Source organism: Stenella coeruleoalba, assembly GCF_951394435.1.
Source record: "Stenella coeruleoalba genome assembly, chromosome: 10".
Lineage (NCBI taxonomy): Eukaryota > Metazoa > Chordata > Mammalia > Artiodactyla > Delphinidae > Stenella > Stenella coeruleoalba.
Window position 1 is genome coordinate 56,826,846 of NC_137156.1, and position 18,133 is coordinate 56,844,978.

The 18,133-nt window shown below is 47.4% G+C and overlaps 1 protein-coding gene across 3 annotated transcripts in view; it reads left to right on the forward strand.

Moving 5' to 3' along the window:
* Positions 1-18,133, forward strand: part of ITGA9 (integrin subunit alpha 9) — a 353,362-nt gene that overhangs the window by 269,173 nt on the left and 66,056 nt on the right. For all 3 annotated transcript variants that reach the window (XM_079933602.1, XM_079933603.1, XM_079933604.1), the window contains 4 exons: positions 1,598-1,684; positions 5,300-5,379; positions 12,499-12,588; positions 14,701-14,809. In XM_079933602.1, the coding sequence (XP_079789728.1) occupies positions 1,598-1,684; positions 5,300-5,379; positions 12,499-12,588; positions 14,701-14,809 (366 nt within the window). The remainder of the gene's footprint in view (positions 1-1,597; positions 1,685-5,299; positions 5,380-12,498; positions 12,589-14,700; positions 14,810-18,133) is intronic.

An 18,133-nucleotide genomic window follows, 5' to 3' on the forward strand; every position in this document is an offset into this window, starting at 1 on the left:
TGTGGTAAGTGCTCACATTTTTTTTTTTTCTGATTAGACACACAACTTAAACTTTTTTTATTTCACCCATCTACCTGGAAGTGTGGGTCTGGGCTGAGGTGCAGGTCTTGGAAATTGGAGGAGGGAGCATGGGTGACATTTCAGAGCCAGAATCCACACAGGTTGGTTCCTTTTGGCTGCCGTTGTGTGTTGCAGAGTTGCCAAGGCCCTTGAGAAGATCAGGGCCTTGGTAGGGGAAGGAGGTAGGTTTTAGAGTCAGTCAAGAATGACCTTGGGGGCTTCCCTGGTGGCGCGGTGATTGAGAGTCCGCCTGCCGATGCAGGGGACATGGGTTTGTGCCCCGGTCCGGGAAGATCCCACATGCCGTGGAGTGGCTAGGCCTGTGAGCCATGGCCGCTGAGCCTGCACGTCCGGAGCCTGTGCTCTGCAACAGGAGAGGTCACAACAGTGAGAGGCCGGCGTACCCAAAAAAAAAAAAGAAAAAAAACAAAGAATGACCTTGAGGAAGTCACATGACCTCATTGAACTCCAGCACCCCAGCTTCTAGACATTCAGCCAGTGCTAGTTCTGTTCTGTGCCTTCTCCTTTTCCCATATCTGCAAACATTCTGTCTCCCCTCAGAAGTCTTGATTTGGTCTCAGTGACTCGGAGAGGCCCTGTGGATTATGAAGAGCCTCCTGCTTTTCTTTGACTTTGGTTGTAAACTATGTGTGCAGGTGGTAAGATGGCAGCTGCCCACGGCCCCTTTCCTGGTTTTCTCGTGCCTGTCTGTAGAGTCCAGCCCAGGCCAGCTATGCTGGGAACCCTCTCCTTGCCCTTGCACCCACCCCCACCCTGGGAAGGCTTGCTGAGGGTGCAGCTCAGCCCTCATTGCTTCATGCTGTAGAAGGAATCCCTGTGTTTTCCTTGGTGCGATTTTCTTAGCGTTTATTTTTCCTCAACTAGTAAGGTTTTGAAAGGCAAGATTAGGGTGTGAGCCAGAAAGGCAACTTGGATGCCTTTTAATGCAAACCTAAGGAGGCATCCAGCTCACGTGTGGGCTGTCCCGTTTCTCCAGGAGAGCACTAGGGATCAGAGCCAAAGGGCTGATTAAGAATGAAGAGTGTTCTTACTAATAAGAACCTGCTGTATAAAAAAAACAAAATAAAATACAAAAAAAAATAATTGCTTTAAAAAAAAATCACATTTTTAACTGTTTTTATCCCTACATCTTCCAAACTTTTTGGCCCCAAAACCCTTTTTTAAAATGTAATACCCACAGAACTAATGTTTTACAGAACACAGTTAGGGAAACTCTGATATACAATAACAAACATGATAAAGAAATAAAAAGAATGAAGAGTGGTTTTGTCCTCTGCACTGTCTTCCCAGAGAACCTCTGGCAAGTGTGGCGGCGGGGCGAGTGGGCAGTCAGAGGAGGATGGGGACTTGGCCTGTCAGAGGCTCCTCATTCCAGCACAGCCAACAGTGGCTGTTTTCTGAGAACTTCCCTATAGCAGGACCATGTCTGCTGAAGCCTGGATTTGCCTCCCTGGGGCTCCTCCACACACTTGTCCTGGTGCAGCCAGCCCATCTCTTGGTACTTTTTGTCTTTCAGGAGGAAATGGGCATTTCCTGTGAACTGCTGGAATCGGACTTCCTCAAATGCAGTGTGGGATTCCCTTTCATGAGGTCGAAGTCGAAGGTAAGGGGCAGGGACGGGGCACTTCCTTGGCAGCACCCCCGGCCCTTCCCACCAGCCACTCATTCTGCAACTGCCTCCCCAAGGTTTCGTCCACACCCCACTGCAGCAGGGTGGCCAGCAAAGCCCTGCCTGGGCACAGCCAGCCCTGTCCATGGCCATCTCCAAGTCTGTTCCGGGGCGCCGTGGACATGTGGTCCTTCCCCTTGATCCATGTGACATACCACAGATGTGAGACACATGCCACGGCCTTTGTACTTTGTCAAGCACCATCTGGTTGGCCTCTTAACATTTTATTTTCTGGGACATCCCATGCCACTTTGAGTCCCTGGGACAACATAGGAGAAGATGTGGTCTGGGCTAGTGATCTACAGTCCTGGCTGTCGCCCCCCGGGAACTCAGAATTTTTGAAGAGTCCTCTTAAAATATAAATAATTGTATTGCACTTCATTTTTTCAGAAAAGTACAAGAAAGTACAGTCACTTTGGTATTTATAAGGAGCCAAATTTTCTAAGCTCAAACAGTAATATGGTTTAGCATATTTGGAGATTCATGGAACATTCTAGTATGTGCCATCATTATAAAGAGATGCAAAGACGTAGAAGATATGATTTTTGGAGGTAAAACTAGACTCTAAAAGACCAGTTCTGCCTTTTTAAATGGAAGCTGTTTTCCCTGCTATGATTTGAAGGAAATTTTATATTCCTTTGTCTACCTTTTTTCCCTTCCTAAAAATAAAAAAAAGAAAGTTTAATCCTTTTATCCTGCCTATGTCATAGAATTGGATCATTTTAATCTCTAAGGCTTTTTGGTCTCAGTACGTAGGAGCTGTTTTGCAAAGCAGTTGTGAGAATATTCTAGTAAGGAAGATTTGCTCATTTCTTAGCAAATCACTTGAATCCCTTCGCCTCATTGAACGTACCTGCTCCAAACTGTGGTGGCTCTTATATCTGTGATTCATCAGCCTTTTTTCTGGCTCTGATCCTCATTCTGTCCACATTCATCCCAGGAGAAGGGAAGCCCCAAGTGGTGGCTGCCCTCAGGAAAGCTGGCAGAATATGGGCCGAGTCCTGTGAGATTCCAGGTAGGGTGAGGATGCAGGAGGAGGACCCTGAATGCTGGGCATCATTGCCTGTAGTAAAATATGGCACTCAATGCGCGCGCGCGCGCACACACACACACACACACACACACACACACATTTTATTGAAATCTTTTGAGCAACAGGAAATAGACTTAATTGAAACACTTTAAAAGTAGCCATTTTGGGCTTCCCTGGTGGCGCAGTGGTTGAGAGTCTGCCTGCCGATGCAGGGGACATGGGTTCGTGCCCCCGTCCGGGAAGATCCCACATGCCACGGAGCAGCTGGGCCTGCGAGCCATGGCCGCTGAGCCTGCGCGTCCGGAGCCTGTGCTCTGCAACGGGACAGGCCACAGCAGTGAGAGGCCCGCGTACCGAAAAAAAGAAAAAGTAGACATTTTGTTGTAAAATCCAGCCTCCTTCCCTCAAACCTAAGGTGCGTCTTGCTAGTTTTAAAGATATTTTAAAAGGAAAACTTGTTGCAGATGGATCCAGGATCACTTCCCATAAAGAGAAAGTGAATAAATGAATACAATGAAAATAAAGTAACCTTGACTTCTGGGGCCTTAAATTTTGTTCATTCATTCTCTCTCAAAATAGTCACAGAGCCAACAGAAGTATGGATGTTGGATGTTGGATTTTTTTTCCAGCTTGGCAATGTCACTGCCTTCCTCCACGTGCAAAAGTGAAGGCCTGTAGCAAGGCTGGTCCTGGAGGCAGGGCTCTGGGGGTGAGTCCCTGGAGAAAGCCCCAGAAGCGACCCAGCAGGGATGGGGCTCCCTCTATCCACAGCCTGGCTTGTCCTCCCCTGCCCTCAGACCCTGTGGGTCATCAGGCTCCAGACCACCTGCTAAGCCTCATGACCACACTATCTGCTTACTTCACTGGCCGTATGTTTCTGTCTCTCATGACCAGCCTGCCCAGTCCCTGACCTTCTGTTCTCCCAGGCCTCTGGCTCTCATTTTGGCTTTGTGCTCAAATCTTCTGCTTCTTACCTCACTTTGATCTTTAGAGGGTTTAATTCAGATCTCCTGCCAGTTCAGACTCTCTGCTGCAATGAGACCCTTGACTTTCCCTTCCTTTGGGTCCTCCAGCTCTATTTCCTGTCCTGTCTCCATGCCCCACCCTCACTGTAAGCTGACAGGTCTCACTGCAACAGAAATTTCTGTCTAGAAAGGGATGTCCAGCATCCACTCTAGTTGATGGTCCAAAGTCATGATCCAGTGTTAATTACTTTCAGGTAGCATTTAGTTCAGTAGAATCCAGTGTTGCAAAGTTAGACCATTGCCTAGAATTCTTCATAAAGGAATGAAATGACGTCATAAAGGAACAAATATTTAGATATTAAATAAGTCATAGACTCTCAGAACTTGATGGAATTTAAGGATCATTTTGTCCACCCTCTTCTTTTTTTATTGAAAAGCAAAGAGATCGAGTATCTTGGCCAAGATCACATAGTTTGTGGTAGGGCCTGGCTCTATAAGCCCTGCCCAAGGGGTCCTTCCTGATTCCCACACTTGCCCAGTGTGTATATGGTGAAAACCATTTGCTTGGAGCAGTGTTCCCCGAATCACAGGGTGCCCACCACTGGGAGTACCTGAGATGATTTTGGGTGGCTCATGAGATGATTTTAGGTGATACATGGACATAGCACTAAACCACGTTGACTCTAACAGAAATTTATTACCTTTTCAACACTCTTTCAATCCTAACTTTTTGTGGGAGAAATTCTCTGGTAGCTCTACAATATCTCTAACACCTCCCTATCAGTCGTTAATCTCCCTTTTATCAAAATAGAGCAGACCTTAGGCCCAGAGCCTTCAGCAGGCAACAGAATTCAACATCCCTTTGTTTCCATTATGTTTATTTTTATGATGACCTCCTCTTTATGGCAAGTGATCCTGGATTCCCATCTGTGATAGTGATACAAATTCTTCTCTTTAAAATAGTCTTTAAACAGCAAGAGTGAGGCAATAAAAATACAAAGTACATATCACAGGTGATATGATAAGCAGATGTGGCAAAAACTGGGATGATGGTGTGTGAGTGAAATTTAGGAAGTCTTGGTTTAAGAGTTCAAGTGGGGGCTTCCCTGGTGGCGCAGTGGTTGAGAGTCCGCCTGCCGATGCAGGGGACACGGGTTCGTGCCCCGGTCCGGGAGGATCCCACATGCCGCGGAGCGGCTGGGCCCGTGAGCCATGGCCGCTGAGCCTGCGCGTCCGGAGCCTGTGCTCCGCAACGGGAGAGGCCACGACAGTGAGAGGCCCGCGTACCACAAAAAAAAAAAAAAAAAGAGTTCAAGTGTATCGCTTCCTAACGAAAACCTCAGTTGCTGAAAAGAACAGCGTGCCTCTCGCCAGAGTGGGCTCTGGGTTTTATTGCTAAAGTTGTATCTCTGGCCTGACCGTCAGAGAGAAATGCACACAGAATAAAGCTTGCCGTGCAAATGAGCATCCAGAGGTCATAAACTGCAGAAGATTGTAGTGTTTAAGTTTGGAATGCTGGCTGATGCCAAATGTCACTTTCTTTTCCCATAGTATGAATTCAGCGTGATCTTTGATACAAGCCACCTGTCTGGGGAAGAGGAAGTTCTTAGCTTCATCGTTACTGCTCAGAGGTAAGGGGGATTTAAATTTTTTCCAAAGATGAAAGATTTATGGGACCAAGAAAGGTCATGCCCTGGTCATGCTTTGATGATGATGCCCAAAACGCCGAGGAGGAAGGAACCGCTCAGTGATAAAGCCCCAAACTGCTGCATAGAATCGGGTCTCTCAAGGATGGTGCTTGTCTAGTTCCACTTGTGCAGACACCAGCTCAGAGAGAGCTGGGAAGGACTAGGGGTTCATCCAGTCAGAGGTAAATGATTTTACAGCTGAGGAGAGACAGGCCTGGAGAGGTCAGGATTCCAGCCCAAGCTTATGTGGTTGGTTAGTTCACAAGTGTCCTCTGTGGTCAGTGGCTTCTCATGGATGTACCCCAGCGTCCCTTGATGCGAGGACATGACACCTGCAGCCTGAGGGCCCGGCCAAGCCTGTTGGTGGAGGCCCCCAAGAGATGGTCCTCAAGAGAGGGCTTGTCCTAGGAGCTGAGTGGACAGATAGGGAAGGGCACAGTGCAGTAGTGATGTCTTCCCTCAGGACTGTGCTCCTGCCTCTCTCTCTCCAGTAGAGCCAAGGGTGCTTGAGAGAGACTCTGGGGTCATGAGCTGCCTCCACAAGCCAGAATCCACAGGTGCATTGAAGTACCATCTGGGTAGCCCTTGGCCGATAGCTGGGCTGGAAGGAGAGGTACTTAGGTGGGTGAATAGGGAGATACAAGCTTTGACTGTATAGGCTGGATACCCAGGGCAACCTTTTTATTTGAATTTTTATTTGGAAATGATTTTAAACTTAACAGAAATGTTGCAAAGAATAGTGCAAGGAACTCCTGTATACCCTTTACCCAGATTCACTCAGTCTTGACGCTCTGCCTCATTTATTTTATCATTCTCTTTCTGTGTATGATTTTTTCCACTTAACCATCTGAAAGTAAGTTGCAGACATCATGCCTCTTTACCCATAAGTATCTTCATGTGTTTCCTAAGAATGAGGCCATTCTCTAAAATACCCCCAGTATAGTTATAAAATTCAGGAAAATTAACGCTGATACAATGCTATTATCTAATCTCTAGTCCATGTTCCAGTTGTCCCAAAAATGACTTTGTAGCCACTTTTTTACTGGTCCAGAGTCTGATCAAGGATCAGGCATTCAGTTATCATGTCTTATCTCTAGTTGCCTTAATCTCCAAAACAAACTTTCATGCCAAGGGATCTGAGTCTATCCCAGAGGTGGTCTGGAGATCTGAACCAAATACTGGGAAGCCCAAGGTCAGGCAAGGTCCACAGAAAAAAGGTGAGATAACAAAATCAGGAACCTCATGGCTAATGGAGGCCGGGAAAATGGAAGGCCAGACACTAGATGAGCAGACCATGAAACCAGGGGCTGCAGGTCAACCAGAGAAAGGCGATTGTGCAACCACAGGTTAGCATGTGGCCAAGACTGGAGACCCACTGAATCCGGGGTGCAGAGCGAGGCAAGGGGCTGAGCCTTGTAAAACTAAGGCCCCCACCCACATGGTCACCTCTGAAATGAGGGTGCTCAACCCAAGACTTCCTCCAAGGAGGACTGCACCCTCGGGCACTGAGAAGGAGCTCCTGGTCCCACATTCTGAAAGAGGAGGTCATCTCCCGGACTTTTCAGATGAGCCCCATCGTTCAAGATAACAGGTGCCGGCTCAGCCATCTATCTGACCCCCAGGTAGAGCAAGGGGTCCGGCTCTGGATCGCTCCTCTCAACCCCATTCATGTCCATCAAATGTAAAGCACTGAGCAGAAGCTGAGAGGGAGCGGGATGAATGAATGAGAGAGTCTTCCATCTCAAACCTCATCAAGACAGGGTCAGTCTAGAGACAGAGGCAGACATGGCTCAGTGCAGGAAGTAGGGCAGAACAGCCCAGGGCAGGCACTGTCCCTCACTCATTCTACAAACCTTTGAGCACTTACTACAACCAGCCACTGTGTGAGACAAGGGCAGATACAGCAGGGACCAAAGTTGGTAAAAGCCCTTCTCTTGGGCTCCTATAGTTGCTTCAAGCCTCAAAGCAAATGCACAAATCCATAATCAAAGTGTCTCCTGTCCCATGAAATAATCAAAACTTGATTTCAAGTTAAGGCTTCCTCCCTTCTGCCAGGGCAAGGCTGCAGGAGGGAAGCCTTTCTCCGGGAATAGTCTAGCTTTCCTGCAGTGGTGCTTCTACTGGCCCTTTCCCCCTTTTCCTGAGAGCCCCCCAGGCTCACAGCAGGGGTTGTGAGAGGTAAAAGGCAAACAGGAAAGGTCTTTCTTACCAGGCACTGCTGCAGGCACTCACTCAGTCTGGGTATGCAGAGCTGGCTCCTCCCCTTTGGGGACCCCCTCCGCCCTCCCACTACTGGGGAGGCTCACCTGTGCTTCCTCCCTTACCACATCTTCCAACCTCAGCCTCTAGGCGGCCAAAGATGCCTTCAGTTCCTGCTGCCCAGACTGTGCCCCGGGACAGGACCAAAGGTGACCCTACCCTGGCTCTTGCTTGTAGATCCCACTCAGGAATCTTTGCCCTGACAGTCTCTGGAAAGGTAGGTGATCCGTGTGGAGTCAGGAGGGGAAAGCCAGCAGCCCCCTCCCCTTACATTTCCTGGGCCTGCATCTGACTGTCCTGATCAAGGTCCCCTGAAGCTTAACTTAAAAGGCAGTCACCCTCCCCTGACCACAAACCATTTTCTCCAAAATCTGTCGCCAACAATCCTCCTTTCCCGACTCTGTTACATCCTTGACATTATAGTTTGGGTTGTTGCCACCAGACATAGTAAATCCTGATTTAGTGCTTTCCTCTGAATTTTGGCATCTATTATGCCTCAGCCAAAACTTGCATTTTAACACCCTGTCGTACTCACCCCAGCCTGAGTGATTCTTGAATTTTCACAAAAACACCAATTAGTCAAAGGTTAGACTAAGATTCTTCCCAAGTGCTGAATCTTTCACCATCACCCTTGGTCCATTCTTGCCTCTTACTAATTAATGGCTTTGCCCCCAAAGCCTGAAGTCACTGGGCATTTAGGAGGTTCAGGTCAGGCCCCAACAAATACAACCCAACAGTAGACAGCAGCAGGACTGGTGGGGCAAACACTCAACGAGGCTTTGTTTTATTTTTTCACTGGAGTCCTTCCTCAGTCTCAATGTTATTTAAAACTCACAGAATTAAGATTAATTTTCCTTTGGGAACCACTGTGAAACTGGAAGTATACATTTTCAGAGCCCTTCAATCCACCACCACTGTAGCATATTTTTGCATTTAATGCTGCTTTCTCTATTTTTTTTTTTTTAGCATTTTCCTTAATATCTTAGAGCATGTTCTTTCTCCTAAAAATGAGAGCACAGCACGTCACAGTGGTTGTTTGACCCTCTTTACCTTGTGTTGTCATATCCAGCCTCCACTCCAAAGGTGATGACTTTCTGGCCTTTAGTTCAGCACTAGTGGGACTTAACAAACACTAATTATATCCTACATATTGCAATAGGACATGCAAACCAGATGGAAATAAGAACCACAGTGAATGTTAAAATACAGCCCAGCAGTCCCCCAACTCCTGCACAACTTTCCAGTGCAGCATGGCTCCCGCTGTCTGTCAGGGTAGCACTGCCACAGGAATAATAGCATTTCAACACAGATGACAATTGTCTGAGCTTGCCAGCTTTGAAATCATGCAAGACGTGATTATTTTTTATTCACACTATTTTCAATATCACATCATTCACGTTTACATAAAGCATGGCTGTGATCTAATAGAAACGCAAAGCATAGAGAAGGTAGACTTTGTTCCCACTGCCAGAATCCAGAAGGGCTTCACTGGGGAGGTGGCATTTACACAGAGGAGTCTGGTTTTGGGCTGAAGAAGCCTAGGCACAGTGGTGAGGATGTGCGTGCATGGCACAGCCTACTCTGTCACACCCATGTGACTGGTGGGCATTGAAGTGCATTGGGGATTCCTGACCATCTCAGAGGAAGGGTGGGGGACATACAAGGGCAGTAGAAGGAAGATGAGGCTGAAAGAGGAGATTGGGCTGGTCCACGGAGGGCCTTGAAAGCCTCAACTGCATTCCCCAGGCAGTGGGGAGCCACTGAAAGTTTTTGAAGAGGGGAGTGATACAATGCAATGGCTTGCCCACAGAGCACAAGACTGTTGGATTTAATAAAGGGGGGCAGATGCTTATTCCAACCTGAAAATTCTCATTCTCCTGCTGTTTCTAGAAACCACAGAAAACTCGCCATTGTTGGGCAGATCTATCAGTGTGCTGTCTGGGTCTCTCAACACCTGGAGCAGCTGATATTCATGGGAAGGAACATTTGGGCAGGAAATATGACATGGAAGAGACTTTCCCTTGTCAAAAAGAGGAAACTCCACCTACTTCCCAATCCCATTTAGGGCTAATCAGAGGTGTCAAAGAAGGGGAGCAAACAACACAGAAACTTTATCTACTAGAATCTCATGTCCATAGACCAGTGGTGTTCTGATCTTAGGTGCCCATTGGAATCACCTGGGAGCCTTAAAAACTACCGATGCCTGGTCCACCCTACAGGGATCCTGATCTAATTTGTCTGGGGTGAGATCTGGGCATTGGGATTTTTTTAAAGGTTCATCAAATGATTACTCTGTATAGTCCCTTACTCTATACTAGGCACATTTTCACTCAACACACATCTGTTAAGCACCTACTATTTGCCAGATGCAGTGCTGGGCATATAAGAAAATGCTAATAACTTAATTAAAGAACATCCCTTTATGTACATTAATATTTCTATATAGCATTAGGGAACACCTAGTACTGGTCGCTTAAATAATTAAATATCAGAATCTTCTAATTTCTTGAATCACAGATGTTTAGGAAGCTGTGTTATCTATTAAACTTGCAGCAGAATATTTCAGGCACCCATTTCTCTGCAGACTTTGGTGAAAATCTGGTCTTACTGTCCCAGAGGGCACCCACAGCACTTGATTCCGTACTGTGACGGAAAGATCCTTAAAGCTCCTTATCTTGAAAGCCACAGTTAAAATACCAATCGTCCTTTTCTTCCCGTCACCACCCTTTGAAGATCTCTTGCCTACTTGTGGATTTAGGAGGACAGAAAGTTGAGACTAAACAGTTTCTCAAGAGCTCCTGTCTCAGCAGCCTGGCTCTGCAGACCATGGGAATTATCCCAAGTCACGAGCTTGCAGAATAACTGGGGGCCTTTTGATGTTCAGCCTCTTTATCTCAACTTTGCAACTTCACTCAGTCTGGAGCAGTCACCCGATGACAGATGAGACTGTTGGGCCAGAGCTGCCAGCGGCCACAGGTGGCTGGACAAATGGCAGGGCACGGGGTGGCGCTTCCATCAGGAACCAATTACTCAGACCTGGCAGGATGCTGGGTGAGGGGAGGGAGCAGGCCCGGGCGTTGCCATCCTCCCATCCATTCAGGAGTCACCTCTGGTTTGCCCTGAGCAGTGATTGTACAGCTTTTATTGTCCCCTCTGGGAAAGGAAGGGCAAGGAAGTGAGGCCAGGTGGGCACCTGATCCTGCAGCTTCTGTAAACTGTGATGGATTCACCCCATATGCGGAAGACAGATGAGGAGTCAGGGGTCAGAGTCACAGAGCACCATTGTTTCAGAACAATAGGAGAGAGGAGGAGAGGGGATGTGAGCTGTTGAAGTATGGTTGCATTCAGCACTCGCTGGTGAGGAGAGGAAGGCAGTGGGGGCAGAGGGAGGGCAGGGAGCCGGCAGGAACTCTGCACAGGTTCAGGGAATGATGGGTGGGGAGTGGTGCAGATGAGCTGTGTCCAAACCTCAGCAGGTCTTGTGGACTCTTATGTTCCACCCCTGGAGGGTGAACTTAGCTTTCAACTGGGACCCTTTTGTTCACTCTGTGTGGTAGAACCAGGTGCTGGGTTCAGCACCATATACCCAGTAGCCGTGCTTTTTCCCAAGGTGGTTGCTTCCCTACAATAATGATCACAATATATGTTTGAAATTTCATAAAGTAGTGAAGGGAAACTAGGTCTTCTTTCTCCTCCTTTTCCTCCTCTTCCTCCCTTCCTCTCCTCTTCCTTCTCCCCTCCCTCACTCCCCCAAATCTGGTGTCAGGAGAAGCCATCACAGTGGAAAAGCACGGGTTTTGGAGACTGTCCTGGTTGCTGTGGGTGCTCGGGGCAAGTTACCTAATCTGTCTGAGCTGATTATTACCTGTCAGTGGTGGGTGAGCCCCTCCCTCCGGGGTTACTCTGAGGACCCAGCTCAGTCATGCTGAGGAGTGTGCCTGGCACATGGTAGCCCTCAACAGCATCAGCCCTCTTGTGTTCACCTTTCCAGAATGACCCTGCAAGACTCCCCATTCTGTGCTTCCTCACCCCAAGGGGAAGGCCCGTATGTGAACCTGCTGGAGCCAGAATTCCATAACAGGAACTCCCATGATATTTATCAGGACGGGGTTGGCCAGGACCTCTCTCCTGGGCTTGGTTGTCAGTGGATGATGGGTGATGCCTGTAGATGGGAAATAGCTGCTAAAGTCCAGCAGACCCCTTCCCAGCTGCAGTGCCCTAACCTTGCTGGTCCATTATTCATGGAGCAAGCCTTGCAGAAGCAGCACACACTGTTGGTGCCCACCCATAACCTCTCAGCACTCATCTCCACCACACACGCACTGGACAGCTCCCAGCTCCCAGCACCTGCCTCTCTGCCTGAGGCTTTTTCTGGCCACACACCCCCCCTCACCTGTGCACATAGGGCAGGTGCCAGGGATTTAATGCCCCCTCCCCGCCCCCCAGCAGGCCTCAGGAGTCAGTGGATCAGCTCCCATGGCCTCAGTTAGGGAGACTGGGGTTGGTGCTCAACGCTGCCTCCCAGAGTTCCCTGGCCAGACCGAGCCCAGCTGCCCACAGCCCTGACCTGCTGGATCACGTGCCCTGATTGCCTGCCTTCCTTCCTGTCTCTCTTCTCCACTCCCCACTCATGTCTTTGTGGGGGGAATACAACTGAGACCATAGGGCACTGGGATGCCATACAGGGACCAAAAACAGAGCTGAGGGTAAAAAGGTGCAGAACGGAGACCTGTTGCAGGGAGGGGAGACACCCGCTGTGGGCGGGCTGTGCTGACCAGTGTCCCCTCCTCTCTCCCTGCACAGCGGCAACATGGAGCGCTCAGAGTCCCTGCACGACAACACCCTCACGCTGACAGTGCCGCTGATGCACGAGGTGGACACATCCATCACTGGGTGAGTAGCCGGGACACATCTGCCTGGAGCGGAACACTGTACTTCTCTTATGTTTGCTTGTGTAGCCAGGAGCCAGCAGCCCTGCCACTTCCGCTCCTGCCCAGCTTTGAAATGCAGGATGAAGCTTTAGCTGCAGTGACTCATGTCCTCCTCCCTGATTTTCTCCTCTTTCCCAGCTACCCACCCACCTGGTAGGTAACACAAGAAGTGTGATGACAAATATAAGCCCCATAATTTCTTTGAATATTCTGTACATCTTTCCATGCATCTCTTCCCAGTGCCCACCCCTCCAGAGTGTCATAGGATAGGAGGCAGCTTGATTCCTGGGATTAAAACCTTAGCCAAAGGATCCTGGGCCAGAGGTTACGACCAGATGCATCCCAGTGCCCTGGCTGGCTCCCAGGAAGCCTGGGCTGCTTTCTGATTAGCCTCGAGTCACCGCTGACTTTGCGTGTTTCTGACCCTTCTGCAGAGCCAGCAGGCAGGGCCGATCACAGCAGGCCCACCATCTGCCTGGCTGAAGTCCTTGGCCACTCAATGCTGCTGGCATTGTTGGAAAGCAGGGCTGCAGGCAGGCACCCAAAACAACCCGGGGTGGTTTTCAGCCAAAACCCAGGCCTGGAAAAATGAGAAGTCAGTTCCTGTTTCCGGCTTCAGAAACAGAGCACATACTTCTTTGATAGTGGAAAAAGGATTTGCACAATTAGTTTAGATCAAATGAGGACCTGTTGAACCCTTGCCCCACAGGCAAGCTGAACTTTCTGGAGGTTCAAAGTTTCTCATTTTTCAGTTTTCAAGTGCTTCTGGGTCCCGGCCTTGGCTGGAAGTAAAAAAGTTAATGCGTTGCAGAAGGAACCATCCCTGCAAAGCTCCCCCACTCTGCTGGGTGTCAGGAATGAGTCTCCGGTGGGCGTTCCTGCCTCTTGGCGTTTTTCATCACGTTCTTTAGACATGAGGCATTGGTGGAATATATTTGCAAATTAACACAGATTTGCCTCTGTTCATGGCTCTATTTTTAACCCTGTAGTTTATTTACTTGTCTCCTCAGAGGCACAGTGAGAATATCCCCAGGACCAAGCCCCGTCCTTGGGGGATGAAAGAGAAAACACAGGCTCACTTGATCCCGTTGTCCAGCCCTCAGAGACCTCGTTGTGAGGTGTTAACAGCACCCCCCCACCCCCGCCAGCCCCCCTCCCCCTGCGGACGAAGCCATCAGTTAAACAAACGAGTGAACCGCTGATACTTCCAGGAACATAAGATGGGGCTCATTTAAATGAACCAGCTCTTGCCATTGGGTGGTACTGGGAACTCACTGCAGTTCCAAACTCTAATATACGTTAAGTTGAAAATAGGTGAATTGCTATCCATTCACACTTGGTACCAAAAATCTTACATTATTGTGTTTAGGCAAGTGAGCAGCTTCTAGAATCTCCTCTAGAATCCATTGTTTGTCTGAGAATTTAAGTAAGTCTGGCTTTGTCTAATCTTGGGGTTTGTTTTTGCGGGCAACGTTGAAAGCATCACTACAGAATGAACCGGAATTCTTAATCACATCTTACGTAGCCACTGTTTGAAATCTGAAGAAAAAAGGCTATCACTGAGAGGACTCAACTTTTAATACCTAATTCCTAGTAATTTTGGTAGTCGGAAAATCTTTATTTTTTTTTAAATGAATTTGTCACAGAGTGGGGCTTAGGATGCCAAATATATAATTCATTTAAATTGTCATACTCTTTTTCAATCCACAAAATGTTTTTCAAATGACAAAACAGAACATGCGTAATTTTATAATCCAGTTTAAAAAAAAACAGAAATCAAAGCTACCATCGTCTTCCTCCTCATTTTAAAAATGTAATCCTGGTACATGTTTGTATACGTAGCTTATTGATTTCACCTAAGATGACAAGACATTACTGGAAATGTCTGTTTACAAAGCGTAGGTCTGGCTGTGTCCATTTACAGGAGAGGGAAGGAGCGGTTCCAGAAGGGAAGCGTTTGGTGGAGGACACTGTGGGGAGCCAGGTTCTAGATTAAATAGGGACAGATGTTTGGGTTCTCAGGGTAACAGTGACCCTGGGTTGGGATGACAGATTTCATGCTTTCCTCTTTCAGAATCATGTCTCCAACCTCCTTTGTGTACGGCGAGTCTGTGGACGCATCCAGCTTCATTCAGCTGGAAGACCTGGAGTGTCATTTCCAGCCTCTCAACGTCACCCTTCAGGTATCCACCCCTGGAGACCTTCTCTGTCACTGGGGACCAATGGAAGGGCCCAAGGGATGTGCCTTCTATGAAAGGCAACGAAAGGGCCAGGCTCCTTCCAAGAGAAATTCTTCCCAGCCTGGTTGGCTGGAGGTGTGTGTGTGTGTGTGTGTGTGTGTGTGTGTGTGTGTGTGTGTTTGTTTGTTTTCCATAATTACACACAGAATTAATCCCTTTGCTGTGTGGTACTCTGCTGTGTAGACCCCTCTGCTCTTCAGTATTTGGAGAGAGAGCTGCATGAATGCTCTGAATGCTGAGGCCAGGCCAGCATCCCTGCCCAAATGGCCCTAAAGGACCCCTTTCAGTTCTCCATCATTCTTCACATTGTGGACAGGGTAGCCTCAAGGATTTGCCATGTCCCCTTAATCCTGGACTTCTCCACACTGACTCAGCCAGGAGCCCACTCCTCCCACAGAGGGACAGCCTTTCAGAAGTGGGGTTTTACAAGAGCAAAGCAGTGTGAGCGATGGGAACTCCCCCAGGGGAAACACGCTGCTTTCCCAAAGAACAGAGCTGGCTCTTCCATCACATAAGCACTGTGTCCAGCAGGTCCACTCGGTGTGGACTGTGGACACCGTGAAGGACAGCATCCCACTGGAAGCCAGGGGTGGGCACACTTTTTTTGCAAAGGGCCAGAAGATAAGTATTTAGGCTTCGTGAGCCAGCAACTATGCAACTCTGCTTCTGTAGCATGGAAGCAACCATAGGCCATGCACAAACAAAACTGTAGCTGTGGGCACTGACATTTGAATTTCATATCATTTTCACATATCATGACATGTTCATCTTCTTTTGATTTTTTTTCCCAACCATTTAAAAATATAAAACCATATTAGCTAGCAGTCTGTACAGAAGCAGGTGGAGGGCCAGATCTGGTGTACAGGCCATCATTTGCTGAGCCCTGCTCTAAGTACAGACCCTTCAGGCCAGTGCTGTTCAACAGGAGGGTCTTTGAACACAAAGTTAGAGGGACAGAGCATCATCCAGGCATTATCCTCGATTGACAAATGCGGGAAATGTAGGCCCAGGGGGTAGAGGACATGCTGCAGGGCACAGAGCTGGGAGCAGCCGGGCTGGGGCCAGGACTGGACGGGCATTGCCTGGACACCCCTGTGTAGCTCAGCACCTGCCAGGAGCTGGGGATGAAGTGATGAAGACAGTGTACCATAATCCACATCCCACATCTCTCCAGCTCTAGCTCCCGAAGCCCTCCCCTGCCTCCCCTCCACCCTTCCCCACAGAGAAGATGGTTTCCCGGTCTGGCATCTGCTGCTATGGCCAAATAATTAAAATTTTTTTCCCTGTGGCCACTCCTGGGTGGACCAAGGGGATAACAAATAAAGATGGGGTGAGGGTCTAGAGAGGGAGGCAGTGAAATATTTGTGGTCTCTCACAAACAATGGTCTTCCTTTCTCCAAAGCATTCTCCCAGGCAAGAGGCCTCCAAAGCCATGATGGATAGCACACATCCCAGCTCAGAGAGGAGGTGCCTGCCGGCCAGCTAAGCCCCAACCGTCACACTCTATGTTTGATTTACAGGGAAAAAGGGAAAGATGAGGTTAACCTTTCTTTTGAGACCTTAGAGTGATTGCTGGGAATAGGGCCTCAGTGGTTCTGAATTGCTTCTCAGAATTAGTTTCCTTTTCTCCATTGCTTTTTTGTAATTGGATAGAAAACAGATAAAGGCCAGATGGAGTTATTTCATTTTACTTAAATCATTTTAATTTTAATTACTTACAAATTAAGTAAGTTTAGTTACTTAAACTAAACTTTTGGAGGTGTCTTACAATAAAATATACAGTCAAAAACATTATTGAGAAGGATTCAAATGACACACATCATGTAATGAAAAGGGTATATGCAGAAATTAACACAACACTGTAAAGTAACTATACTTAAGTAAAATAAAATTTTTTTTAAAAGAGGGTATAGATGTTGAAAGGAGAAGGCAAAAAAGAATAACAGTTATACAAAAACGTATTCAGAAGATACACAAAATGTTCTTTTCCCCCTCTTTAAAAAAAGAAAGAAATCTGAGGGCATGTGGTTACATCATGTTTCTCTGAATGCATTTTTGCAGGGAGCTTAAAGTTTCGTATTCAGGCAAAGAGCTTTCTTCTTGTATCCTGACGTAGATACAGGCTAGGGAATAGGGGCACCAGAAATGAGTGATTGGCATGACCCTTAGATTCTCCTCGTGATTATCAGTTGCCTGAGGAAGTACATAGCATTCCGTTCAGGATTAAGAAAGTTGGCTGGATCTGAAAGATAGATAGTGTGTGTCGTTGATTGGAAGGAAATCCTCTTGTGTTAGCAAAGCTGACAGTTTCCTGGAGAATTCTCTGATGACTAATTTTCTGGTATAACTGTCATTAGTCTGACCATCCTGCAGGAAAGCCACTGACCAGGTTGATGGTGATAGTGACCCCCAGAAAAAGGTAGAGATAGTGGGGGAGAATGGGGTCAGGGATATGGGTAAAATTCTGTTTCCTTATTCTGGCAACATCCTTCCTGAAGAAAAGCACAAGTCTTTCCATATAAAGGTATTTTTTCTGTGTCTTTTCAAAGCTAATATTCAACAAGCTGCGTCATTGTTTAAAGACTCCACTGCAAATGCTGATGGGAGAAAGGCAGAGATATTAGTCTTGGACCTGGTTTCAAAGTTTCATCAGAGTTTTCTTAACAGAGATGTAATAATTTGTTGACCATTGATAGTTGGCTGTTTGGGTTTTTTTTGCATCATCAGTCATTTCCCTCACCTGAAAAATGATGAAAAATAATACAGATGTTACACAAGAACATTTGCAGAGAGTCAGACGTTAAGACATTTGTTAAAAATAAATAAGGTAATATAAGCTCTCCCATCCATCTGGTTTTGATGGGTGAAATCATGCAAAACAAAATCATCATCTTCTTTTCTTCCCCCTACTTGTGCTTTAATTGGAATTTCCCAGACAGGTCAATAGGTTTCTCTTCAATTCTGTGCTCTCACGTTTCACTTCAAATTAGCTATTTCCATCATGGTTGGAAATTCCTTCCTTTTCTTGTGCCTTAGGGTTGTTGTTATGGGTGAATTGTGTTCTTTCTGAATTAAGAGTTGCCAACAACTGCTCATCCACTCAACCATTTTTTGTGTCTGTTCTCTGAAGCAGATCTCACTATTGCAAAAAACGAAAACATGCTTTTCTAGGGAAGAGCTTGCTGGAGCTAGATCCTTATACGTTCTGTCAAGTGTGAAGACCCGGTGACTTGTCCAACCCGTCTCCTGGCTCTGCCCTTCTGACCT